This window comes from Mytilus californianus, unplaced genomic scaffold (assembly GCF_021869535.1).
Source record: "Mytilus californianus isolate M0D057914Y unplaced genomic scaffold, xbMytCali1.0.p SCAF_8, whole genome shotgun sequence".
NCBI lineage: Eukaryota > Metazoa > Mollusca > Bivalvia > Mytilida > Mytilidae > Mytilus > Mytilus californianus.
The window spans coordinates 77,328,131-77,355,966 of record NW_026262734.1 but is presented as its reverse complement, the minus strand read 5'-3'; the positions used below and the strand labels follow the sequence as shown (position 1 = coordinate 77,355,966).

Genomic DNA, 27,836 nt, shown 5'->3' with positions numbered 1-27,836 from the left:
ATTCGAACTTCCACCAGTCATGACTGCATATATTTATACATCCTAGCACTGTTAAACATCTGGCACTGCCTGAGAGAAAGCCACACTTCTTGGACGAAATGACCAATGTCTATCACCTGGATACATTTTAGAGGTTAAGTATGAGACACAATGGATAAGCGTGTATCAATTTGTGTGCACATGACATGTGCTTCTGAAATTACCTTTATTCAAATAACGGATACTACATGTATGATAAAGTCAGAATAAATCACGATAGCGTGTAGTGCTCAAATGAATATAGTGCTAAAAATGAGGTCATATATGGTAGTAGTCACTTCATACTTAGATTATCGGTAAAACAAAAGTTAAGACATGATTATCATTGAAATTTCACGTGACAGATAATGAGGAAATAAAATAAGGTGTCACTTTTGATTTGTAGCAGAAATTCTGTAAGAACAAAATATAGTTACACCTTACAAAACAAAAAAACCAAATGAACATGCAGGTCTAAACAGAACAGTAAATAACCGCCTAAGAAAAACGTAGCCTGCGATAGTTGAAACCTTGATTAAGTTTTAAAAATAACATAAATTACATGTAGCTTTGACATATATTTATTCATAACAAATAACAAAGTCTTAAATAAGATTATAAATAAAAAGAATTCAGAAAACAAGCTATACACAGCTTATGAACATTTTATTTCCTCCTAAAATACAAACAGTTCTAGATTTAACAACTAAGTTGACAAGCGCAATTACAGGTTTTAAGAACTGTAAATAACAAAAAACATCACGTATCTTTTAAACCACACTAGGAAATGTACAATACCTAGAATAACAAAATATATGCTCCGAATATTATTTGCTACATTTGCAACCGCAAATGTACGGTACACGTTTTTGTTGTAATATAAAAACTTTAAAATATGGGATGATACATCTGGATATGTACTATATAGTAATTATGATATTCCTCTTTTCATTTATTTCACAGGCTTGAATAAAATCATACGACAACTTTAGAATTAATGAATGTGCATGCCTATAACAACGGAAAATGAAAATAATTATTCACATGTTAACATAATGTATATAGGAAAGAATAACACAATACATTAATAAATTATATAATAAAATTCCAATTCCACACCAGCTTAATAATTTCATAATAACAATTAAGATTTCCAATTTTTTACTATAACACTCATTGTTTCGTTTTGTAAACAGAGTCATGTTCTTATTCCAATAGAATTTAAGGACACATGTTAGAGATCAAAAGGACATTTGTGTCTGTTGTTTGCTAGAAAATTACATAAAATCATTTTAAATGTAAGTTACATGTTTCAATTCTATCTTTTGTTTATTTAAAAAATATTTGTGCTACATCAAATAAAAATAGCTGCCTTATGAACATGTCTTATAGACCTTGGGCCTGTTTATCGAAGCTGTCCTAGGATTTGTCCTAAGACCTCTCTTAGGAATAAATTAGGATAATGTTAGGACCGACTTACGACATGTCTCAGCATGCACACCGAAGCTATCTTAGGACTATCTTAGCTAGGATGTTCTTACTTCTATCCTAAGTGTTAGCGTAAAGAAAAATGGGAATTTAAAAAAAAATAAATATTTAAGAATACATTGAATTTCACCAGTAGTAAATAATTACAAGATTAATAAACTGCTTCGCTGAGCGCAGCTGGATACGCCCGCAGAGGTCCAACCCTGAACAGTTGGGGCAAAAATGGACACAATATTCAAGCTTGATACAGGTCTGAATTTGGATTGTAATTAAATATTTGACATATTATAGGTTTCTGAATAAATGTAGTCAAAGAACTTGAAATTGGTTATATGAATTGAATTTATATTCAATTGAAGATTTCTTGTTGTTGTGCAATACACTGTGCTGTTGCGCAATACTTAGTAAATCTGTTGTCAGACTATAAACAAATAAAGTTCAATTTCTTCTCAATGTAATACTTGAAATTTATGAAAATCAATAGCTATAAATAATAAGTTTCATGAGAACTGCTGAAAGCATTTTTGAGTTATTGTCCAAAAACTGGAAAATCCCCCCTTTTTTAATGAATAAAACCCCATAACTCAGAAATGTATAATTTACAATTTATAAAATTCTTAAGGGAGCTTACATCAACAGATATAAACAATTCACCAAAGTTTCATGAGAACTGCTGAAAGAATTTTTTAGTTATTGTCCGAAAACTGGAAAATCACTCTTTTTTTATGAATAAAACCCTTTAATTTTGAAACGTAAAATCTAAAATTTATAATAATCGAAAGGCAGCTCATGTCAATAGATATAAACAATTCACCAAAATTTCTTGCATGTTGGTGAAAGCATTCTTGAGTTATTGTCGGAAAACTGGAAAATCCCCCCTTTTTTAATGAATAAAACCCCAAAACTCAGAAACGGTAAATCTGAAATTTATAAAAAACGAAAGGGAGCTTCGAAAAACAGGCCCTCGCTTTGACATTTCAAACGTTCAGAATTATTATTATATTTGTCAACATTAATTTTCATAACTCGCTTAATCGTTGTATAAATATATTGACACATATAATGCCTACCCATATCAAAAAAAGGATAGAGCAATGCATGAAAGATCTCATCAAAACAAAAGTCTATGTAAAATACAAGTATACTTTCGAATACCAAGCCATTTATATAATCGCATACATCTTTATTTGTCTTCTCATATCACTAAATGATACTCAAAAGTGACACACACATCTTCTTTGATTTAGAGGAAATATAAATAAAATATGATTCTCCTAAATCGATCATTTAAAAAATGCAGACATTATAGCGTAATATCACATTTTTTTTTATATCGTAGACATAACTTTGTACCGAAATATTGTAAATAGATCTAAAAGCGTTATAAAAAGTTTAACTGCAAAACGCATTTTCTTAGTTTCAACTTTGATTACCACTCGCATCTTTGGCAAACTGGTGACATCCATCTGTGCTTTGATCTGAAAGAAATAAAATAAATAGCATTAAGCGACATAGCAATGATATTAATGTATTATGTCCTATCCTTGAAAAAATGACACATCATCTCTATTTTAAAGTATAGTCATATATACATTTTCTTTCTGGAGTTTGTTACATGTAAATGACCTTCATTGGTAGGGCTACAGTCTATTTTAATTGTTAAGATATATGCACTTTGACGTTTGTATGACATCAGATTCAGTTTTATTTGATAGAGGAGGGTCCGGATGAGGTTTACAGATTATCAAAGAATAAATAAAAATGTGCCCAAAAATAAATAAAATAGAATTAGTTTGTGCTATGACCTAAGGAAACGAGAATAATGGGGCACAATAATAACGAATATACAAATGAAGATCACACCCTTCAATCCAGACTATCATGAGGGTGTGGATGGGGGTTTACAGAATAGAGAATAGGCAAAAAATATAAAGAATAGAGAAAAATGGACAAAAAGTAAAAAGAATGGAGAAAAATGGTCTAAAAAATTAAAGAATACAGAAATGAAGGACCCCCTATCTAGACCCTCCTTCATTGTAGTTTCAACTCAACTCATGAACACTCTCTGTCAATGTTTTTACAATTTTATCTTTTATTTTGAGATCGAACTTTCAACAGTCAAATTCTTTACTATTTAAAAATGTATATATATATACAATATGATATGGCTTCCTTACTGCAGATATTCATTGACCTTCGAAATAATTTTTGAGTTAAGTATTTTTAAATCTTGTTGTTTTTATAATTCAACTTTTTTATGAAAAATGCATGTATCAAAAATAAAAAAAGAAGGCAACTACTCGAAATGGTCATTATAAATTAATATTATTGTATGTGAAGAAACTGTTATCATTTCTAATTATGGCGATTGAGATAACGACAAAAGGAGTAGGTTCGACTAGGCTCCAATATGACCTCCAATTCATTTTTAAATTTTCAAATCAGAATTGTTCTGGAACTCATTCATCATTTGTTCTTCATGTGATCATCATTTTATATTGTTTATGTTTCATTGCGTACATCACTTTATATGCTCCAGTTTTAGGAGTTTTATACAGGACAGTGTAGGAACCCATGTTACTTTCCCCTCTCTTCTGAGTGACGAAAACTGCTCAGCAGGCCGTGTGCACAACTACAAGGAACATTCAGCGGACACGTTGTCCAAAGGAACAATTCGTGGCTAACCACAGCGTGAGTTACCTTTAAAACATTACAAATTATGTCTTTACATCAGCGATGAACTGTTTTAATATGTTTTCCTATGTTATAAAGAAACTATGAACATTTAACCGTTCAAACTGTTCGTATCTGCGATTACACAATTTAGTTCAGACAGAACCCGACGTGTGCAAGAATATTCATCTATTTATTATTATAAAGAACATTAACAGCTTTATAAATCTACGAACTGTTTATCCGTATTTTTAATGGACTTTAATTATCATTGAACACATTGTAAAATTGTATTTATATTTGTATTTTCAGTTTTTCACCATTTGGATTGGTAGTGAAGTAAAAGTCAGCTCCTGATTGTTTTATCTTTACATAAACCCAGCCATCTTGGTTAAACTCGCTGGTCCGGCCAGTACAGTGAAAAAGCTACAACTTGCCTGTTGTTTTTCCAGGATAACGTACGCCACTCCACGACAGTCAGCAGACCCATAACGTAGTTTCAACGACAACGTTTCATGCTAGTAAATTGACAACAACTTGTCTACACATCTCCTGAACAGGAAATACAACGGAGCATCGTTCGTAGCTGTTACCTTGACACTACGCAACACAGCTTGTGTGTCCTAGGCAGCAAACCAACAACGTTGAACAAACATTGCCTACAGTTAGTTGATTTACATCATGGATCCCAGCCACGCGGAACAGCAAGACGAGATTCAAAATCCAGAGGGAGACGTCTCTAAAGAACAAATAGAGAATCCGTTTACTACAACACCTTTAGATGAAGATGCCGAGACTAGGCGAGTACGTGAACTCACAGAAAAGGGACAAGGAGCTTTTACAGAAAACCGTGACAAGTTCTATCATGACTTAGAGGCCCTATGGTCAGACCTAGAATCTCAGTTATTGGAAACGACCACGCCTCCTAACGACCTCCAACAATTGCTGACAGCACAAGATAGAATTGTACAAGCCTGTACTAATTATCGGAGGCTCACAGACGAGTACTTGAAATTTCTTAAAAATACAAGAACGTTAGACAGCTTTCAAGACATTGATACGTGTAAACTTTCAACAGATATCCGAATGTCTAAAGTTGACCTAGCAATTGAAACCTTACATGAGCATCGCCTCACCCTGACAAAGGCTAAATCTACAAAAACCAAGACATCTAAGGGCAAGAAAACCTCGCACAGTGGGAGCTCCAACGTCTCTAACATGTCAAGTCTTGCACAGAGGAAGCGTGCCAAAGCAGAGGCTGCTAGATCTCAGATAGCCTTTGCTGAAAAGCAGGCCTTGCTACTAAAGCAGGAGGCAATGATAGAAGAACAGGCTCTTTTCAAGCAAAATGAAATAAAGGCTGAAGCGGAACAAGAAGCCATCAGAGCGGAGCAAGAAGCCATCCGAGCAGAACAGGACGCCGCTCAAAGAAAAGCTCAATTAGAACAAGAAGCCGCTCAAAGAAAAGCTCAATTAGAACAAGAAGCCGCTCAAAGAAAAGCTCAATTAGAACAAGAAGCCGCAAGTAGAAAAGCCGAGGCTGCACACCTGCAAGCTGAAATGAAACGTGAGGCCGTACGCAGGAAAACTATAATGGAACAAGAGGCTGCACGTGCAATACGAGAAAAAGCCGAAATTAAGGCTGCTATGAACATTCTAGAAGCACAAAGAGAAGCTGCAGCCGCAGAAGCCGAGGCTCGTATCCTTGAACACGACGGCAGCCAAGCATTTAGCGATCTCCCTGGCGAAACGGAAGACCCTCTTCGGCGTGTGCAAGATTTCGTCAATAAACATCCTGTACCAACTGCTGTACAGGAAGTAACAGGACCTCAAAAGTTAAAACAAATTCCTGTTAAGATTGAGCTGAGTCATGAAGCACCAGCGTTCGTGCCATCCGTGGCACTGAACTTGCCGTCACAGACATCTGCTGTCTTGCCTTCCGATACTAAGTCAGCGGAAGTTACCTTAATCCCAGATCTGGAAATAGTAACCGGCATACAAAAACTAGGCCTTTCAGAGGAGATCCCTGCTGAACACCAGAAACAGGGTGTTAAAGAAGAGATCCCCGCTACACACCTGCAACCAATCAATCCTACGTCGGAGATAACCAGATTTCTCCTACGCAAGGACCTGTTGTTCTCCCGGCTAACAAGCTTTAACGACCGGGCAGAATCCTTCCATACATGGAAAGCCAGCTTTAAAAACGTCATAGACGAATTACAAGTTTCGGACTCGGAACAGATAGACCTACTTATTAAATGGCTTGGACCAGAGTCTGCCAAACATGCCATGAGTATAAGGGCATCAAATGCCAACAACCCAACAAGAGGCCTACGGAGACTATGGGAGAGACTTGACGACCGATATGGAGCTCCAGAAATGTTGGAGGCGTCTCTCGTTAACAAACTTGTCAACTTCCCAACACTGACGAATAAGGACAACTCACTCCTTTACGATTTGTCAGATATTATCTCAGAAATAGAATATCACAAGGAAAATCCCAAGCTGGGATGTTTGCTTGCGTATTTCGACTCTTCATCCGGGATAAATCCTATAGTGGAAAAACTGCCATACGGACTCCAAGAAAAGTGGATAACAAGGGCTTCAAGATACAAGTCTAAATATGAAGTTGCATTTCCACCTTTCACAGAATTCTCTGCCTTCATCAGGGAAATTAGCAAAATAAAGAACGATCCTGGGTTCATTTTTGGGTCAAGAGTCACACCAAGTACAAAAGGTGCTGCGCCAAAGTTCACACCTCAAACATATTCTAAAGTCAATGTTCATAAGACAGCAGTTGAACAGCAACCTGGAGACATCAGTGAACAACAAAGTCTTTGCATTTTGCATAATGCAAAGCATACCTTAAACGAATGCCGAGCGTTCCGTGCCAAATCAATCGAGGAACGCAAGGAACTGTTGAGGCAAAACAATCTGTGTTACAAATGCTGTGATTCGACTATGCACAGAAGTCGTGATTGCAAGGCAAGTATCAGTTGCAATGAATGCGGAAGTAAACAACACACCACCGCATTACACACAAATCGAGTGTACCAACCCAAAGGTGCACCGCCTTCACCGCCTAGATCAGTCGACGGCGGGGAGCTAATTGATACAGCCTACGGCGGGGAGCAACTTGAGTTAGCTGAAACCAAGCTAACCTCTGTTAGTTCAACTTGCACAGATATCTGTAAAGATGGCAACAGTAGTAAATCTTGTGCCAAGATACTCCCTGTGAATGTCTTTCACAAAAATAATCAGGACAAAGTAATTCGCATGTATGCAATTATTGACGACCAAAGCAACCGGTCTCTCGCCGCTCCTAAATTCTTCAGCCTATTCAACGTACAGGAAGAAACAAAAGACTATATGTTATCCACATGCTCCGGCAGCAAGGTTACTTCCGGAAAACGAGGAAACGGCTTTGTCGTAAAGTCTGTACAAGACAATACTAGATTCAATCTGCCTGAACTGATTGAATGCGATAACATTCCCAATAATCGGAACGAAATTGCTACAACTGAGGATATATTGCAATATCAACACTTGCAAGAACTACAAAAAAATATTCTCCCGATTGATGGAAAATGCAAAATCCTATTGCTCATTGGAAGAGACCTAATAGAGGCACATCACGTCCTTGATCAACGTCTAGGACCACCAAAGGCTCCATTTGCGCAAAAGATAAACCTGGGTTGGATTATCGTTGGTGAAATACGCTCCGATAAGCAACATGTTCACCTTGAACTCACTACAAAGGAAACAAATCCAGCTTGCAGTGTTGTGAAACCACATACAAAGAAATTACCTGAGTGTAATAAAACCAACACCCAGTCAAATGGAATTCGAACTGATTCGTTTAAACAATATCCCCGTTTACATGGGCAACCAAAAACGAAATCAGCGACTTCGATCGTCAAATTTGCAGAAGACAAAAAGTTCATTTCGGAAGCAACATTACCAAAAGTGAATGCCGACAAAGAAAAATACATCCGAAAACATTTTATTCCCAAGGAAAGCTTCAATTTGCCTTTGGATACGCAAGGACAAGAGGAAAGTAGAATGGACAATTCGGACTTAAGTCACAGAGGAAAAGAACATGACACCGGTTGGTCTACTATATGCCGTAAACGTAAAGGAAAGCGTCCGGTTTGCAAGACGTCCCCGTTGGATCGCATATCTGTGTCGAAAGGAGATTCATCCATCAGAACTACAGCCATGGAATTGGATCTTAGATCGCCGCGATCTCGTCGGAAACACCGCCTTGTCTAGGATAGAGGTTGTGAAATACCCATCCTCCCGTTGGATTACTTCCAAGTTCATATAAGTGGAACTTTGGACTGTTGTTTTATATTTAACATTTTATTTGTTTTAATAATGGAATAGTGATGTCAGATAGACCTCAGACGGGGAGTGTTCTGGAACTCATTCATCATTTGTTCTTCATGTGATCATCATTTTATATTGTTTATGTTTCATTGCGTACATCACTTTATATGCTCCAGTTTTAGGAGTTTTATACAGGACAGTGTAGGAACCCATGTTACTTTCCCCTCTCTTCTGAGTGACGAAAACTGCTCAGCAGGCCGTGTGCACAACTACAAGGAACATTCAGCGGACACGTTGTCCAAAGGAACCATTCGTGGCTAACCACAGCGTGAGTTACCTTTAAAACATTACAAATTATGTCTTTACATCAGCGATGAACTGTTTTAATATGTTTTCCTATGTTATAAAGAAACTATGAACATTTAACCGTTCAAACTGTTCGTATCTGCGATTACACAATTTAGTTCAGACAGAACCCGACGTGTGCAAGAATATTCATCTATTTATTATTATAAAGAACATTAACAGCTTTATAAATCTACGAACTGTTTATCCGTATTTTTAATGGACTTTAATTATCATTGAACACATTGTAAAATTGTATTTATATTTGTATTTTCAGTTTTTCACCATTTGGATTGGTAGTGAAGTAAAAGTCAGCTCCTGATTGTTTTATCTTTACATAAACCCAGTCATCTTGGTTAAACTCGCTGGTCCGGCCAGTACAAGAATTTAATTGCTAGTATCACGATGGATAAATGTTAAAACAATGATAAGAAAGAAAATTTATTATGTTTCTGTTTTTACTTTACGTATCAGCTTTCTTTTTATTGAGTCATAAGTAACAATAATTCAAATTTCCCTTCAAATTCAATGAAAACAGGTCATTGTCTGTTTTTTTCTATCAGGAAACATATAGATCTAGCGCAAACATCGACAGAAGAGTTCTAGCGACATTATGTTTGTTATAACAAATAACAGACTAGAATATTAAGTTTGTCAAAATATGCGCTATATGTTTTCTAGGTTTACATTTGGTTGAAATACAGATGAATAAATAGTTGTAAAATTTCACAAACATCTTTTGTTAACCTATTTTAAAGTGTCAATGTTAACTTTCATGAGAAAAATTCGACAACAGATGTTCTAATCCACTCTCTGAAATGTTTATTCATCTGCTTGACACACTTTTCATCTTGCAATAAATGACTTGATATTGAAAGCCAAATAGAAACCTTAGAGAATATACCATTGTGTATGAAATAGTTCTCTTTTTTTATGCATCATACAATTTGACGTACCCGCTACTGAGGTATCCGGTCTGTTCAATCTCATCTGTTCTGCAGGATTACCTGAATTTTTTTTCTTTCTTTTGACTTTCTTCACAAATCGTTTTGCTATGAAAATATCAAATAAACTTAAGAAGACTTCGATAATAACTTCATGTGATTAATTGCATATTCATTTTGTTACTTCTTATCGATACTGTTACCTTGTTGCTGTCTCGTTGTTGTAAAACCCTCATTCTATCATATTTATTATATATAACCATGCTGCATTTAATGGACCTTTTAAGCGTATTTTCCGTAATTGTTGGATATCAACATGTTCATATCCTGACTCCATACTGACTGTTATCTATTGGATACTGTTTGGAATTTTGCTGCACAGAATCGAAGGTTAGCTATGGCATCAATATATTGAACAACGCTTTTAGCTATGATATAAATCTTTTAAAATAATTTCCATTCACCTTACTTAAAATTTTCGATTGGCGGAGGGCTATTTCTTTTAATTTTACACTTTGTAAGCTTATATAATTGTGTATGATAAAACCTTAAAAGAAAATAATGAAAACGCATGGAAAATGTAAAAGTTAAAAATAAAGGAACAGAGTTCCAATTTCCCCCGCGTGGCACATACTATATTTGTTCAAGGTCAATAACTAAAAAAAATATTTTTTTTTTAAACTTTTTAAAATTATCTTGAGAGTTAAAACTTAAGAGCAATTTCTGATATATTTAATATTTCCAAGGTGGATAGCTCATTAAAAATATTTGATCGGCAATTATTTTCGAAACTGTCCGTGACATTGCTGATATTTACCTTTCATATGAATTTGATAAAAAATCTAGAAAGAGTTGTACTTATGAGAGCGCTAACAATGCAATTTTTTATATTATTAATATTTTCAAGGGCCATAACTCTGTTAAATATTATTGATCCGCACTGATTTTCGAACTCATCCGAGACATTGCTGATTTAAACCTATAATCATATAAGTTTCATAAAAATCTGGCAAGAATCGTACATGTGAAAGCGCTAACAAGACCAGACAGACGGACGCCCGGTATTTCTATGTCTCCCGCAACGCGTTGCGCGGTGAACAACACAGATCACTTGGAAATATACTCGTTGACATTTTTTATGACTTATACATTTCAGCAGAAATAAAAATAAAATCTGATCCAGTCAAAATAAATTAACGGATTTTCATATATAAGTGAACATCTTCTGAGGAAGCTTCAGAATATGAAATCAGGTAAGGAAAAGAAATAATTGAAAACAAAATATCCTTTGACTTTCAAAAGGCATATGCAATTTAATCAAAATTCCACTAGGCAAAAACATCGAACTGAAATTTGTATCTTTGGTGATTTAAAAAGGACTAGGCTCACAAGTTTTCAAACTAAATACAAATAATTTAATTTTGGATGTAACGCGTCTTCCGATTGGCTGACGTTGTTTTGTATATCAGCACATAGACATAATTTTGTCATGTGACCTTGACGTCATCAACGTTTTTTCATGATTTACTCCGGTTTAAAATGGAATAAGAATTAAATTATAAGAAATGACTGTAATATTTTTTTTCTGTCTATTCGAAATAACATAAAAAAATGTGGTGCACACTTTAAAATAACCCGCTACGCGGGTTATTCAGTGTGCACCACATTTTTGATGTTATTTCTTCATAGACAGAAAAAATATTACAGTCATTCCTTAAATAAAACATATTTTCGAAACATACGCACTCAGGTCGGGAAATTTATGACAGTATTTATTAGAATTTTTTGCTAGATATAATTTATGACTTGTTGATATTACCATGCAGTTGTGATATATGTCTCATGATCGAAATCGATTTGCTGTTCTAGGGGCTGTATTGGAAATGCATTCAGGAAAGAATTTTTGCTCCATGTTTTATAAGAACATCATTGTGACTTTAAGTAGGACTAATAAATAATACCAATGAAAACACTGTTCCTTTTCTTTTGTTTTTTTTTCATGTGCCGGAAGTGATTTATTGTCATGAACTGACATACAATATCCTTACTTGTCCATAATACGATTATTAAAGCGATATAAACAATATACATAGTATAAATATGTTTGATTTGGAAAATTACATAGTACGTTGTGGTCTAGGAAATATGTATATTTCTTCTCATTAAAATCTTCCTTTTTGAAATAAACATGTATCTTTCAATGTATTTTGTTTACTGTATCAATGTTTATACTACTATGACAAAGTGTTTATCTAATTATAGCTTAAGTTCGTTTTTGATTCGAATATGCAAACATACTAGAATTTCTGAAACCTTCCCGTATGCTGATAGTGTCTGGATTACTGATAAAACAAAGCGACACTTGAGTCAAGAGCATCGACGATACACAGAAGCCAATTGGTTTGGCAGTGTCGTTTTCAACATCTTCACCTGAAAAAATAAGTACATGATGATTATTCACCAGTGAAGAGACACAATAAATTTATATTCTGTAACATTTTCTATGTTTTCATTTTTTAACCTTAAATTCGATGGTTCTATTTTTGTTTTTTAACATGAGGATCATAGCTCTGATGACATTTTTTTTTATTTACCATGTAAAAGGATTTTGGCCAATTTATTACGCTATTCTGAAGACCATTATTGCTTTCAGTCAATATGATAAGGTCATAAGCAAACAAAGAATCGATTTTTCAAAATTAAATATTCTATTTTCAATCTATATGTATATTTATTCTCATAGTTTAAAAGAGAATCATTTATAAATAAGTTAAAGGGTGATGGGCTGATACTCTCTTTCATCTGTTTCACTTTTCTGTCAATAGAAAATAATCTAGAATGTTATTCATTATCTTCAGTACGAATAAACTGCTGTTTTATATTTTTAAACATGAGTTTTCCAACAGCCATCTTACGAAGTTTACATTACATTCCAGGACGATAAACAATCAAACATCAACCATATTATTCCAATCCCCTACAGTGAATCGAAAGCATTTTTATAGTTCCGCAAACTACAGTAGAGTCTTATAATGGTTAAATAGGGACACGATAGGACATGTGTGTTATTTTAAAAATTGTACAAACCTTCGTTCGTTTTTTTGACGTCAAAATTAGTATAATTTCAATTTAATAACACATTTCATATTAACAGGCTGTCTGGCCATTTTTCATTTTTCATTTTTTTTTTTTTTTTTAAGAATGGAAACATTATAGCAAATTCGTCGATATAAATAATCTTTTAACAGTATATAGTCCTCGAAAACTTCCCTTAATATTTTCTATTATTTCAACTCATTTATAGAACTGTTTCCGACGACACAGTCATAATTTTGTTTTAACATTACTAAAATCAAAGAACTCACTGTCCTGTAAAAACTGCTTGAATGATATATACTCTGTATGTCCTGCTAAATAAATGGATCCTAAAGTTAATATTACGGCCAGTATAGGTCGTCTCCATTGAAGTAAACTTCGTTCTGATAGTGCGTAGCCTGCAAAACAAAACTAATTAAAATGTATAAGATTTGAAACAAAATTAAATTGGACGATGCATTTTTTGGGGGTTTTATTATGGATACTTGTCGTCTCAGTGTAAACTACCACGTAACTAATATGTTGTTAATTTTATTCTAGATGATATTATAATATCAGAGAAGTGATCATTTTTCTGATTGGTTGAAACTCTTATATACATACAATGTCATAGATAAACATAACACGCGATGATTCACAGCAGTCTTCTTGAAAGTTTGAAATTTACCCCTGATATCTGGTCAGGCAAATGAAAAATTTTGCCTAACCAAAATATAATTTGCTTGGCCGAAAAATTGAAAAAAAATGTCTGAATTTGTTTAGACAATAGGCAATAATTGTTTGACCAAACCAAAATCAAATCTCATCTGATACATTTTTTTTATCACCTTTGTTCTTCCAGGATTGCATAAAAAACATTTCAAGCAAAGAAAGACAATTGGTCGTCCCAAAAAACTTGTACTGAATTTTATTTACTTACAAGTTGTATATATCTTTTTCCGGTTTCTGCACAAACTCCATGTTAGAAGTACAAAATACATGCATGTCAAAAACGAACAGAAAATTGGCACCGTAAGTGAATGTCGGATAAAAGCAATCAAGTCTCTATTTTCTGAAAAGATAATATAAAAAAAAGTAGCAAACTCTTCAACAGTTTATTGAGTTCACACGTCATTAATTCAACATCACGAATATCGGTTTTTTCATGCTCCGCTGGACGCAGCTTGATACGACCGTAGAGGTCGAACCCTAAACAATTGGGGCAAGTATGGACACTACATTCAAGCTTGATACAGCTCTGAATTTGGATTGTGATTAAATATTTGACACAAAATAGGTTTCTGACACAGAATGAATGCGGTCAAAACACTGAAAAAATTGAAATTTGATTTTTACCTATTATGGTCTAATATCCAAAATCTAAATACACGGTTAGATTCAGCATACCCAGGTTCACCAAGCATTTAATTGCATCTTTTTTTAACTATGATTCTACTTAGAATTTCTGTTCATTTTGCAATACAGCTCTTAATTTGGATTGTGAATAAATATTTAACATAGCATAGGTTTCTGACACAGAATTAATGTACATGTGGTCAAAGAACTTAAAAATTTGAAATTGGACATTCAGCTTATCCCAAATCTAAATACATGGTTAGATTCAGTATATCAAAGAACCCCATACATTCAAATTTTGTTAAAATATAACAAAAAGTTTTATGTTGGACCCTTTGCACATTAATGTGGACCAATTTGAAAACCGGGCTTAAAATCAAAAATATGAATACACGGTTAGATTTAGCATAACAAGGAACCCCAAGAATTTTTTGTTGATATCAAACAAAGTTTAATTTTGGACCTTTTTAACTTAATGTGGACCTTAATGTGGACTAATTTGAAAACAGGCCAAAATTAAAAATCTAAATACACGTTTGACTCACCATATAAAAGAACCCAATTTATTCATCTTTAATGAAATCAAACAAAGTTAAATTTTATACCATTTGGACCTCAAGGTGGATCAATTTAAAAACGGGGCCCAAAATCCAAAATCTAAATACATGGTTAGATTCAGAATATTAAAGAACCTCAAATATTCAAAACTTTGAATTAAACCCCATTGAAATTGGTCAAGAAATAAGCAATACATACAAAGTATTAGAAAAGTACTGTTTTTTTTGCTCTTTGTTCTGAAACGGTTAGAGCCATAACCCCCAAAATTAATCTCAACCTTCCTTTTATGGTATGCAAACTTGTGGTACAATTTCATAGAGATCCATATACTTATACTTAAGCTTCTGTCCGGAAATCAGAAAATTCTAGTTAGTTTGCCCCTTTTGTGGCCCTTATTCCTAAACGATTGGGGCCATAAACCCCAAAATCAATCCAAAGCTTCATTTAAAAGTATGAAACCTTGTGGTACAATTTCATAGAGATCCATACACTTATACACAAGTTATTGTCTTGAAACAAGAAAAATGTTTGTTTTTTTGCCGCTTTTTGGCTAGTTATTACTAAACAGTAAGGATGATTACCCCCAAAGTCAATCCCAACCTTCCTTTTGTGGTATGGAACCTTGTGGTACAATGTCATAGAGATCCACACAACTTTACTCAAGTTATTGTCTGGAAACCAAATGTCTTCAGACGACGACGACGACGACGACGCTTACAAAATCATAACATCATACGACTGCAAAATTGCGATCGTATAAAAATATGCGATAATAACTCCATTTTATGAGTTTCTGAAATTCATTACTCCCTTTTACAGTCAGTGTTAAGAATGCCGTTTGTACTTAACAAATGCATTCCGTAAAGACAGTTAACCTAGTCTCGATCTCCAAATCCGAGTCTTAAGTAGATAATTCGTCAAACTTCTAGTTTTTTACTTAAAAGAATGTGTTGTTGTCTATACCTTTGTGCAATTGATTTATGAGAAAATAAAGTTTAATTAGTTTAAAACGAAAAATTTCCAGAGTTTGTCTTCATTTCTAAGAAAGCGGCTGTGATAGAGAGCACTCTTTTTCCTTCCAAAATTACAAATTCGCCAGAAACAATTGAGAACATAAAATAGATTGAAAAATAGGTTAACTGTATTAAAACAAACCAGATATTTGTGCACATTTCAACAATGTGATCTTTGAAAGTTATTTTCTTTGATGCCAAAATTGGATAACACCGGTACTATTTCTTACAAAATGATTTTGGACATGAAGTAAAATTCCCAGATATTGTAAAATATTTTACTTCTTAAGTTGTACAATTGAAACATAGGACGCGTTGTTTTAAGATTCATTATTGAAACTCATTCTTGTTTGGACAAACAAAAATTAGAAATAAGAGTTAAATTTATTTAAAAAGAGGCAAAATATACCAAGGGAACATTCAAAACTCATAAGTCGAGAGAAACTGACAACGAAATGGCAAAACAAAACAATTTTGAATAACGTGCTGGAAAATTGTTGTATCATGAAGAAAATAGTTTTGGGATGGCACAATCTCCAAACATTTCACTTTGTCTTCAACATATATATATGTAGGACTCTAAAGTGCGATGGGGACGCTAAAGTACGATGGTCACACTAAAGTGCGATGGTCTGCGCTAAAGTACGATGCCTCCATACGCTAAAGTCCAATGGTCCGCGAATGTATAGACGTAAGAAACGTAGTTGGATTATGACGTTAACAGTCGTTTATACATACCAAGTATGAACATGCCGGAAGATAAATTAAGAATATTTGATTGACAAATTTTAAACCGACCATTTTACTATAGAGATACAAAATAGTATGCGCATAGGTATCCTGTATCCTGCTTCTACTGGAAGAGAACGGATACATTAATTTTAGATCATTGTTTACGTTGCTATTTACTTTGCGGTCCCCGTTAAAATATTGTCGATTTTATTGAAAAGTAACGTCGGTAAAATAAAGGTACATGTTTTAAGCGTAAATTATAAATTGTCGGCTAAAACATTAGTTTGTACATTGTAGGAAATTATAACACGTATTTGTACTCGAAAAAGGAGAAAGCTCGACGAACATCGCCTTTCTCTTTCATTTAAATTAAAGCTTACACAAATAAATGTTACATATTCCGACAATGAACGAATTTTGTATTTGTAATTTACAATGACGACTGTAAGGGGAGGTGTTCACATTAGTGATAGACTGTGTGAACGGCAAGCTACACCAATTATCTAAATATTTAATACGTCCGAATTGTTAAAATTCATTTTACAGGAAATACAGTTTTTTGTGACACCTAAATTACTTTTTTTAGCAATTATTACGTGGTCGGTCTTCTAAATTTAGAAACAATCGCTTAAGTCTTCCGGTAAATTATAAAGCCTATCACATATGTTATACCTTAGCATACTAGCTTTTGCAAAAAGACAATTTTTTAACATCCATGTACTTTAACGTTTTAAGCCCTCTAACCTTACCCTTTTGGTCCATCGAACTTTAGCGTGATATACCATCGTACTTTGGCAAACAAACAACCATCGCACTTTAGCGTGAGACACCATCGTACTTTAGCGTAGACCATCACACTTTAGCGTGACCATCGCACTTTAGGGTCCTACATATATATACATTATATTAAAGATTACATATTTCTGAACAATTTTCTAAACAATACAATGACTTACCGGAACAATTTGTCATTTCTGAGGTCAAAATTGGAATCAATGTGCTTCCAACCAGGCAGGTAATATTTATTTTAACTGGGCACTGCTCTTCAGCTAACTTGAATTCAAAGTCAAAATATGTGGAGAAGAAATTTCCAACACGACTTGCACTCTGATTTATATATTCATCTAGTTTCTGAACCTGGAAATAAAAAGAAACTGTTCTTTACATAATACTAACTGATATCAGGAAATAGTGACATTTGATTTTCAATTAATATCAATATTTGATTCAAACTAACAAGACTAGAATCGGGAAATCAATAATTCAACAAAAAACAAAACTGAGAAATATTTGTTACTTTTGTGATCAGTAACAGCAAACCATCATGGCAAATGTCTTTGTCTTACTTTATAGCATACAAGGTTATATCAAATTTCACAATGTCACACATTAATGGGCAAAGTTTACATTCATGGTGGAAAAACTTAAATACTACACGGTTGTTCCTAAGAATGAAATTCAAATTCTTCTACACTCAAGGCCGTATGCATCTCAGAAAGTCAACTATTAAAATATCTTGTCAATGTCACCTCTCAGATTTAGGCCTAGACCTCCTCGGTTCAAACTATTTATTGGCTACCTAAACTACACAAAAAACATCAAATACCGTTTCATCTCAGGTTCGAGTAAGTGTTCTTAAACAAATATGTTTATGTTGTTAACTAGTTCCCTTTAGTTACTGAATTGATAAAACTTGATTTCAACTTTTGAAATAAAGCATATGAAAATAAAAGAACAGAGTTCCTATGTCCCCCGCGTTGCACATATTTTATCTATCCAAGGTACAAGGGCAATAACTAAAAAAAGCACTTTGTTTGTTCTTTAAAACTTTTTATTAATATCTTAGAGAAATGAAGGCTTCAGAGCAAATGCAATGTGATTTTCATTATAGTTAATGTTTCCAAGGGGCATAACTTTTTTTTAAAATAATTGATCGGCACTGATTTTCGAAATCGTCCAAGACATTACTGATATAAACCTATGATATAAGTTTAATAAAAATCTGGCAAGAATTGTACACGTGAGAGCGCTAACAAGACCGGACGGACGCCCGGTGTTTCTCTGTCCCCCGCAACGCGTTGCGCGGGGGACAATAATGGAATAAACTTTTTGGGGATACAGTGTAAAACAATCTTTTGACGTTTTAGATCTTTTAATGTGTTAGAAGGTCCGTTAAATTTGGTTGACATCTATGATTTTTTTACTTTCTCCACTTCCATTAAAAAATATTATTAAACAGAGGTTTTCTTATTTTAAACAAGCATTCTGAGAGTATTGCATGGCAATACATAGTCCCCTACCGGTGAAAAATTCATTGTAATGGAAAAAATGTTAATCTGATCTATATCTTAACATGGTGTAAACTGTATTACAAATATTAGGTCAATATCTTCAAGCTTGACGAAAAAAAATGTGGAAAACTGATTATTTGAGTGAATTTTCCAAGTCCAAGGACAATAACTCTGCACAAAATCATCAGACCGGAACAAAATTCAAACTTGATCTGTAGTTTGTCATGTTAAAACTATATCCCAAATATCAAATCAATATCTTGAAGCATGAAGAAGAAAAGTGTGGAAAACTGGTTTGCCGGGCTGACGGATGGACAGACAGTCAGACGGACGGACAGAGTGCAAACCTAAAGTCCCCTTCGACTTCGTCGGTAGGGGACTAATAATCCTTTCAAAATCTGTTTTCAGATTTATTTGCTGTCACGCAATTAAAGCCCTACTCTGCAATTAAAAAGGGAAATTTGCAAAATATATCGAACTTTTTGATGAGATGATTATAGCTGTAAATTTTCAACATTAAAGTACTTTTCGGCAATAAAGTGTGTCGACAGGTTGTATGCATTTCTTTGGGCACACATCACGCTTCTATAATAACGGACTTGTTCCTGTACTGTTATGAATCACAGTTTTGATCAAACGCAGTAAAAATTTGTCTTATGCCCATCTAAATGATAAAATCACAACACTTAGGGTGACCTTGATGATATGTTTGTTTATATAGAAAAGAATTATATAATTATTCTTCACAAATGTACCAAAGGGAAAGGAATATTTTTTTATAAATAAATCTAGTCTTTACAGCAATAATGGTCCTTCTTATTTTTATATTTATCTTTACTACATTTGGATATAACAGTTTCACATGGGCATACCAAAACAAAAATTTGCGACAAAAGAGACGATTTTTCGTTCCTTATTTCGAATGTTCCATTGGTTGCTTCTTACGATGTGTATATTTCTAAAAGTTGTTCGCTATTCCCGTGTTTGCAGTGACGTTTAGGATTACAATAAATGTAATCTATGTATAACTGGTAAATAATCAAGTTGTCAGGGATTTCAATACCATAAATTAGTTTTTTTTTTTTTTTTACTAATTTAAGTCTTTCATAGACCGTTAGATTTGGTTTTCAAATTGGCTGTACCTAAATAAAAAATTTCATGAAAGAGATATCACAGATTAAGAATTTTAAAATTCCATTTATTGACATGAAATCAGGTAAATGCAACAAAAAGGGAATGACATAAAGTGGATTGCCGAATTTACTGTACAAAGTCACTTGAACCACACCAGTTCACAAATAAACTTCGAGAAAACTCAAAGCAATATATTTATGGTTTAATTCATACATGTAACATATAATTTTGTAGTTTTCTGTGTTCATTTTTTGTTTTCTAATTTTCGAAGACTTATTTCTTGTCTGTCCTGTACAGTATTTATATATAAATTATCCAATCTAAACCATCTCCGATACCATAAAAGTGATTCAATAAATCTCATATTCCTTTTCATTTTAATTTTTTGGTTTCATCATAGTCAGCTTTCTGTATTTTCGGTATTTCGCCGAAAAAACTCTACCAGAGTCGTGCATCTGTCGTGCAAACTTAAATCACAAGGGCTCGGGTGTTATTTTAAAACTTTACTTGCTCTCTATCCAATGAAAACATCAGAAGAATAAAATAATTTTCCTGGCCCCCTGTGCTTAATCTGGGATCGATACTGCAGCGGCTGTCGTATATTTTTTTACTTAAAGAAACCTTAAATAAAATAATGCTGAACGTTGAGAAAGCTCATAAATAAATATCTCGGGTAAATGTTTTATATGGGTTAACACTACATAGCAACCAAGTATTAATCAATTGTCAATAGACGTGTTAGGAAAGTCATTACGATTTTGACGCTGAATTTAAATACCAGTACCCATACATGCTATAGTGGGGACCATCTCAAAAAGCACAGATTATCATTCATTATAGTTACCTGTATGGGTTTGTTTGATAATGATGAGATGATTTTTAAACAATAAAACAGTAACAATTTATTCCGCAATACACGGACGAGGATTCAGCAAAACAACACGATCATTATTCTAAAAATTGCATTGTTTCATAGTAGTGATCGATTAACTTTAAGATCGTTGTTCCCCCATTTCTTACTATTTGTTGAACGACTACAAAGAAAATCTACAAAGTGATCAGAATAAATGCATGAAAAAAAAACCACAGGAATCAGATCACATTCGAATCTGATTTTTTACTCTACATCAATTTGTGTTCAAAATGTTCGTTTATTTGAAATATATTTAAAATATACTTGTCATGTCGGGGCCTTTCTTAGCTTTTATGTGGGATGGGTTTTGCTCCATGTGGAAGGTTGTCTATTTTGGCAATCATACCACATCTCCTTATTTTATATCATTTTCTAGAAAAGAGAAATGTGTTACATAGTAGCGTAAAATTCTAAAAATAAACCAAACCAGAAATTTGTGTACTTGACAATAAAAAAAAAATAATGAAACAAAAGCGTTTTCAATTAGATTATCTTTATATTTTTATTTTATTTAGAAAGGTCACTGGCAATTTAATGTGATGTTGTAAAGCGACAATACCTAAAACAACGTCAAAATGTGTGAATTATTTATTCTTATTCACATTTTCCCTGACATTTTCTTTCTATCAACTTTTATCAGTTAGTTTTTCGAAAAAAGAGGGGTTATCGAATTAAGTTTTAAAAGATTACAACGTTTAAACATTATCAAGCATGTTAAATTTACGTTTCGATGAAGGGTCGGAATTTTTTTTTTTCTTTTTATCACGGCTCCTCCACCAACAAAACAGAATACCACGATTAAATTGAGGTATTGTTGAAAGTGGGTTAAACTTTCATATCGAGGAAATAATTTTATTATCTTTTGGTCAGGAGGATATTTTGAAAACGGAATATTCATTTTCACCTGTTGCAAAACAAAGTCTGCTAAATTATGTGTCAGGCAATTTTTTTTTTTCGATTTCCTTCATTTTGTTTTGCCTAATATTCACTATACTCTCCGCTTTCTAAATTGGACGGTATATAGCGATGGGTGAATGGGTCCATTCGTCCGTTCTTTCGTCCCTCTGTCCATGCATTGCATTCATACCCAGATATAGAAGTAGACAATACGAATCACATTTAGCTCGTGAAAAGTGGTTTTCTTGACATTAAAACGATGTGCAGCAAGACTACCTTCTTCTGTAGCCCCTGCTTCTTAAAGTTTTATATAGAAATAGCACTGTATCCACTTGTGTCCACTATTTTTTTTTATATAGATATAGATATAACGATGTGTTCAGATTAGGACTGATTTGCTTAAGCCACACATACGTGTCCCTGTATCCCCGGACACAAAATACATGGTAACTATATTTTGCAACGAAAATAGGACATATTTATTGTGGAGAGACACACTGAGTTATTTAACGATTAACCATATTCTGATCATATCACTTAATGTATATATTTGGACTTGTAGCCGTAAAATCCGTCATTCCCATTCTTGACTTTTACATATATTTTGTTAAGTTTTGTTTTGCACTCTTAAATCAAACAAATACAAATGAATGTATGAAGATATAAGTAAGGCCAATGCACGTCTTAAAATTTGGAGTCGACGTTAACCGTTCGCTTCATGTTGTTTCAAACACACCACAAAGCTAAACTATACTACGCCGGGATACTTTTCAAGCAACTGCATTTTGAGAAAGTCCACACTTAAATCTTGTATCGGTATTGGTATTGAACATCAGCGCAGTATTTAAATCCCTTTCCTAACACGTCTATTACATTAAACAGTATCACGTTGTTTGTTAACATCAACATAGTTTACGAAATATACAGTCCACATTAAGCAACTTCAACAGATACAGACAGAATTATAGGTGATAGCCATAATAAACTTTAGGGGATTTCCACTAAATTTATGCTCTTTTCCTTTTAACACAATACTCTAAAACGTATTTGACGTAAAATGCCGGAAGCTATCGAAACATAACTAAAACAGGTTTCCCTTTTTTTCATTTCTTGTCAATATATTTATAAACCATGCATCGAAGTTGCGAAGGGTATACTGTTTTGATACATCCGTCCGTCCTCTTTTCGTATTTCTGCGAGTCCGTCCGTCATTATTTTATTGTTGGCATGCTAGTGTCTTCTATTTTTTGAGGGGATTCTTTTAAAACTTGAAAATTAATATTTCCCTACATCAAAAACATGGATTAGTTCGATAATCAGTAAAATTTGAGATTTGGATCCATTTTTCGCAATGGGGACTTATCCCATATTAATTATTTTGGGATATGGGATATAGTGGCATCTGAGATTCCTCACTAAAGATTCATTCATTGAAAACATAAAAAGTGCTTTTATTAATGAACAAAATAAAGTTATACTCACGCCGAACAAAACAGAACACTTAGGCACAGGATATACTCTGGATATGTTCACAGAAACAAAAAGGTCATGCACTGATATTGAGAAATTTTTGTGAATGTCATGTTCTTCAGGATGATCTGTAAAATATAATTGTAAAGTACATTTCGTGAAACAATTCGGCATATTTTGTTAAAAATGAAGAAGCCGATGGTAAAACATGCTACATCGTCAACCAGTTTGCTTGAGTTCCTTATTGACAACATATTTGCCAAAAGGTTGTGAGGATTTCCATGGGAACCAACTATACCCCTCTCCTTGTATACATTGTATATGAGTCAGAGTATCTTCTGGCAATTCTAAATACAAGAAGATCAAATAAGCTATATCATTTAATTTTACAGGTATTTTGATGATTTTCTTTCCATTAAATTTTGTACTTCAGTGGTCATCTAAGTACCAAAATCTATGACAAACTAGATCATTTCATATTTGAAATCATAAACTTGTTGTACCTTTGCAGCAATATACCATCTTCACAAACCGTCTCAGTGGTCTCGTGGTAGCGTGTTCGCCTCAAGTGCAGGAGGGCTTTAATATTGGTATTTGCTGCTTCTCCAATGAGCACGCGGCTTTGAGGAGTAAAAGTAAAGACTGGTCGACTAATGGTCAGAATAATGTGTCTTTTGGTATGGTGACATGTCTTCCTACGGACTAGTACCTTGTGAACTATCAGGTTAAAAATCCCGCTAAGTGTGTCGGTCTAGTACAAAGCATGGTTAATATATCATTAATATGTTCTCGTACTGAATATGCATTAATTTGCCGCTGGACTTAAGCAGTCATCAATCAATCAGTCCAACTTCACGCGCGTATGCAGTATATATCTCTAAACTCATACAATATTCAAAAGCTTGCAGCTGCTATCTAGACTTTTAAAACTTCAACGGTGGTTGAGCAAAAAAACAATCAGCCAGGGTTGTGTCAAAGAACGGCTCGTCCTTTTTCTGAAAAAGTTCTTCGGAAAGTACCAAGTTACGTTCAAAACAAAAATATGTGCAAAGTTACACATTAAAATAATAAAACGCAGACGGGAATATAATGTTTAGAAAAAAGCGCATTGTTTAAACTAACTGAATTCACGATTGCTGAAATCTGATGACAAACATATTTTGTCTAAATTCACGCACTACTTATATAAATGAACTTACATTCAAAATCATTTTCTGCCAAGGAAAGCTTTAATCTGCATTCGGAAAATCCAACTGTACAACAGTAACTGTGATTCAGATCTGATTCCGATAAATTTGAGATTAATAACTCAAAGTCTGAGCAAGATTGTACTTTCTCAGAATACCTTCCAACTTTGCTCTTTGGAATTCCTTCCAATACAAGTAGATCAAGGTTTTCCCCACCCATCCACACCCTAGATTCATTTTTAATGCAAATCAAGGGATTTGTGTTCCTACATAGTATACTAAGTGGTTGTCCGAATATAGCTGGTTTAGAGCCTATGGTACATTCAACTGAAATTTTAAAAGAAATAATTTACGTCATACATATTGCACTTATACACGACTGACAATAACTTTTTAAAGTTTCATTTTTAGTCACGCGCTGTTATGTTGCTGTCTTTCTGACGTTTATCCATCCAATCATCTTTATCTACATTTGCTTGTATATACTATGCAAAAACAAATTCTTTAACATTTGTTACTGCTCTCTGATTTGTCTATAAATATGACATCGTTATGTCAGCCATGTTGTCTTGTTCTTTTGCATGACTAAGTCGAAGAAAGTGAACATTATTTCATGGTGTGTAACACACAATACATACCTTCGCCATATAACTCTGAAAACTTTGTTGATAAAATGGTCAATAGTTGGAATATGAAGCCGAATAAACTCCCTAAGACATCCATTACATATTCATCTATTAAAAAAAGGAAATAGCTGTAATAACTTCATTCAAATGTAAGTCGACGCCTGTACTTAAGTCTGAACTGTAGTTATTTGATTGTACATTATATTTTACAATGGTATTATACTCAGACTCACAATAATAATATTAAAGCGATCCTCGTCGGAAAAGGAGTGATGTCTATCGGAGGTGGTTCTGACACTCTGTACTGATTGATACCGTATGAACTGTCTTTACAGCACGTGCCTCTGAAATCCTTCATAATGTACGCTGGAGACGGTAAAAATTAAAAGCCTATAATACAGAATGAAGAAGGACACACATACCAAAATGTTAAAACTGAACGGACAGATCATCCCATATCTTCCATGTCCAACTATGCTTGAGGCAGTGGCGACTTTAGATTTAATACTTTTGAGTACTTCATTTCGGTAGCTCCACAAATATTAAAGTATCTAAACATCCCTTTTTTTCCCTCTTTGTATGAGCCTTTCTAACGAAGATAACTCAATAAAACGCTTCCGCCACACAAAATTTATCAAGTGTTATTTTCATTTCATACACTGATAATTTGTAGTCAAAATATATTATTTTAATCATACAAGTATCGAAGCACTGGTTGTTGTTCGGATGATTCGTTCTAGGACTGACAGTCAACTGCAAGAGGCATCGACTTGGTGTCAGTAATATAAACACACGAAAACGATTTCCGTACTCATGACACGTGTTTTTCGGAAAACCTTCATCATGTAGCAGATAATAAAAGTTCGAGAGGTAAAATTCAGGAAACATTTAAAAGCTTAAATTTAACATAAAAAAGGTCCAGCTGTTATTTTTTTCCATTTTGTTGCTGTCTCATTGACGCATACCTAACATCTATTATTAGTCCTCAATATAACTGATAAAATAGAACAAGGTGAGTTTTCCCTGAGGGAGTCACAACCTTGGTTTTATTACAATTAAATGTTTCATATAAAGAAAACGTTCAATTAAATATCAGTTTAATTATGGCAGAACTAAATCGCTAGATACTGGTCGAATGATACCTTCGGGAAATAACAGTCCGTCGCCAACGGTACCCATCCAATTTTGAGGTGTGAACTGCACTATACTGAAAATTTATATTCAATACTAAGAAGTTACGTTTTACAGGAGGTTCGCGCAATTTCCCCAAATACTTTCCACACAAGGGCCGTTTTTTAAAAGTCCCTCAATCCTTTTAATTCACAGTATAATAGATTCAAAAATAAAATAATTGAAGGTCTTAACAACATTTTGGTGAAATTTTGAACATATGTCCATTTTATAAATTATACTTTAAGGTGGCTTAAAAATGCAACTTTTACAGATTTTGGCATATTTATAGTATCTTAGTATCAAAAAATAAAACATCAAACGTACACCCTTAAACAAAACCAAAATTATAAGGGACGTATTAAAGCACAGACCACACATTCTAAATTAGTCTTGGTTGGAGACGTCCTTCGATGCAAAATATTACAAAAACATTTTAAATTTGCAATGTTGAATGTCATCAAAAGCCATATTCACAGAGGATAACAAATATGTTTTCTTCCAAAGAAGCTGGGGTTTGATGTACATATAGTTAAGCAAACAACTAAATACAAAAAAAAAATAATGATAAATTTGGAATAAAATTTGAAATGAATTAATAATTATTATATGGTTTACGAAGTGTTCAATCTTCCGGTAGCTCATTTTACACTATTTCTTATCATAGTCACTACTAAATGAAATTAGAACTTTGTAGCAGGTCTCTATCAAACATCGCAAACGGACAATATGACCCATTGCAAGTTGTGTATTTATTCATTTTCTATTTTAAAACGTTATTGTAGTAACAAGATGTAGAAGAACGATTTTCAATTTGAAGACACAAAATGTGTTTATGTCTTTGTGTTATCTAGTATATTAATTATTTGGCACTGGACCAGCCTTTGTGAATATATTTGACAATATCTTTTTTTTTTTTATTCAATAGCAAAATTGGCCGTTACATTAAACTAGAAAATAAAATGTTTAGTTGTTATAATATTTACATACCTTCTAGAGTATATATTTACATTGTAAATTGCCAAATTTCTCACAAATAACAGAATTGTTTACTACGCAAAAAAGTATTCTATTTTTATCATCATTACGTATATCGCTACCTGCCGGAAATCTTAAGTTAAAATAGTAAGTAGGTCAAGGCGGTGTGTAACACTGTGTTTGTAATTTGTAAATAAAGATTTTATATATAATAAGATAGTTTAAATAATCAACCTCACCAGATTAAAAAAAAAAGACAACAGACACACAAACAAAACAAAACAAAAAAAGAAAACAATAAAAAGCATTCCTTGGATAAAATGGGTAAGGACAAAGTGGCTCGACAATTTGTTAACGGTCTATATATTTATTCGTGCAAACTTAGTTTTGGTCATCTCTCATTATTCCTCGATCTTGTTCCTCTGTGTGTAGCATTTATAGCAATCATCGAAGAAAACAAACATGCATATATGTACATTAAAATAATGTTAAAGTATCAGAACTGTACAGCAAATTGAGTCCGGTGGACCTACGTGTTTAAACCCATCTCAGTTAGTGCCTGTACCATGTACCACGTCCTGTCACTTGACAATGTATTTTACTTTATTTGATATTTTTGTCCAATTTGTTTGATAGTTC

The 27,836-nt window shown here is 33.6% G+C and overlaps 1 protein-coding gene across 1 annotated transcript; it reads right to left on the bottom strand.

Annotated features, from left to right (window-relative positions):
* Nucleotides 1-583: 583 nt before the first annotated feature.
* Nucleotides 584-27,318, bottom strand: LOC127712623 (uncharacterized). Its single transcript, XM_052219182.1, has 10 exons — nucleotides 27,210-27,318; nucleotides 25,062-25,157; nucleotides 24,436-24,750; nucleotides 23,249-23,364; nucleotides 17,488-17,668; nucleotides 13,813-13,944; nucleotides 13,163-13,291; nucleotides 12,096-12,227; nucleotides 9,810-9,905; nucleotides 584-2,984 (listed from the first exon to the last, which is right to left on the bottom strand). The coding sequence occupies exons 2-10, from the start codon at nucleotides 25,144-25,146 to the stop codon at nucleotides 2,926-2,928; spliced, it is 1,245 nt and encodes a 414-aa protein (XP_052075142.1). The 5' UTR covers nucleotides 25,147-25,157; nucleotides 27,210-27,318; the 3' UTR covers nucleotides 584-2,925.
* Between the last annotated feature and the right edge of the window lie 518 nt (nucleotides 27,319-27,836).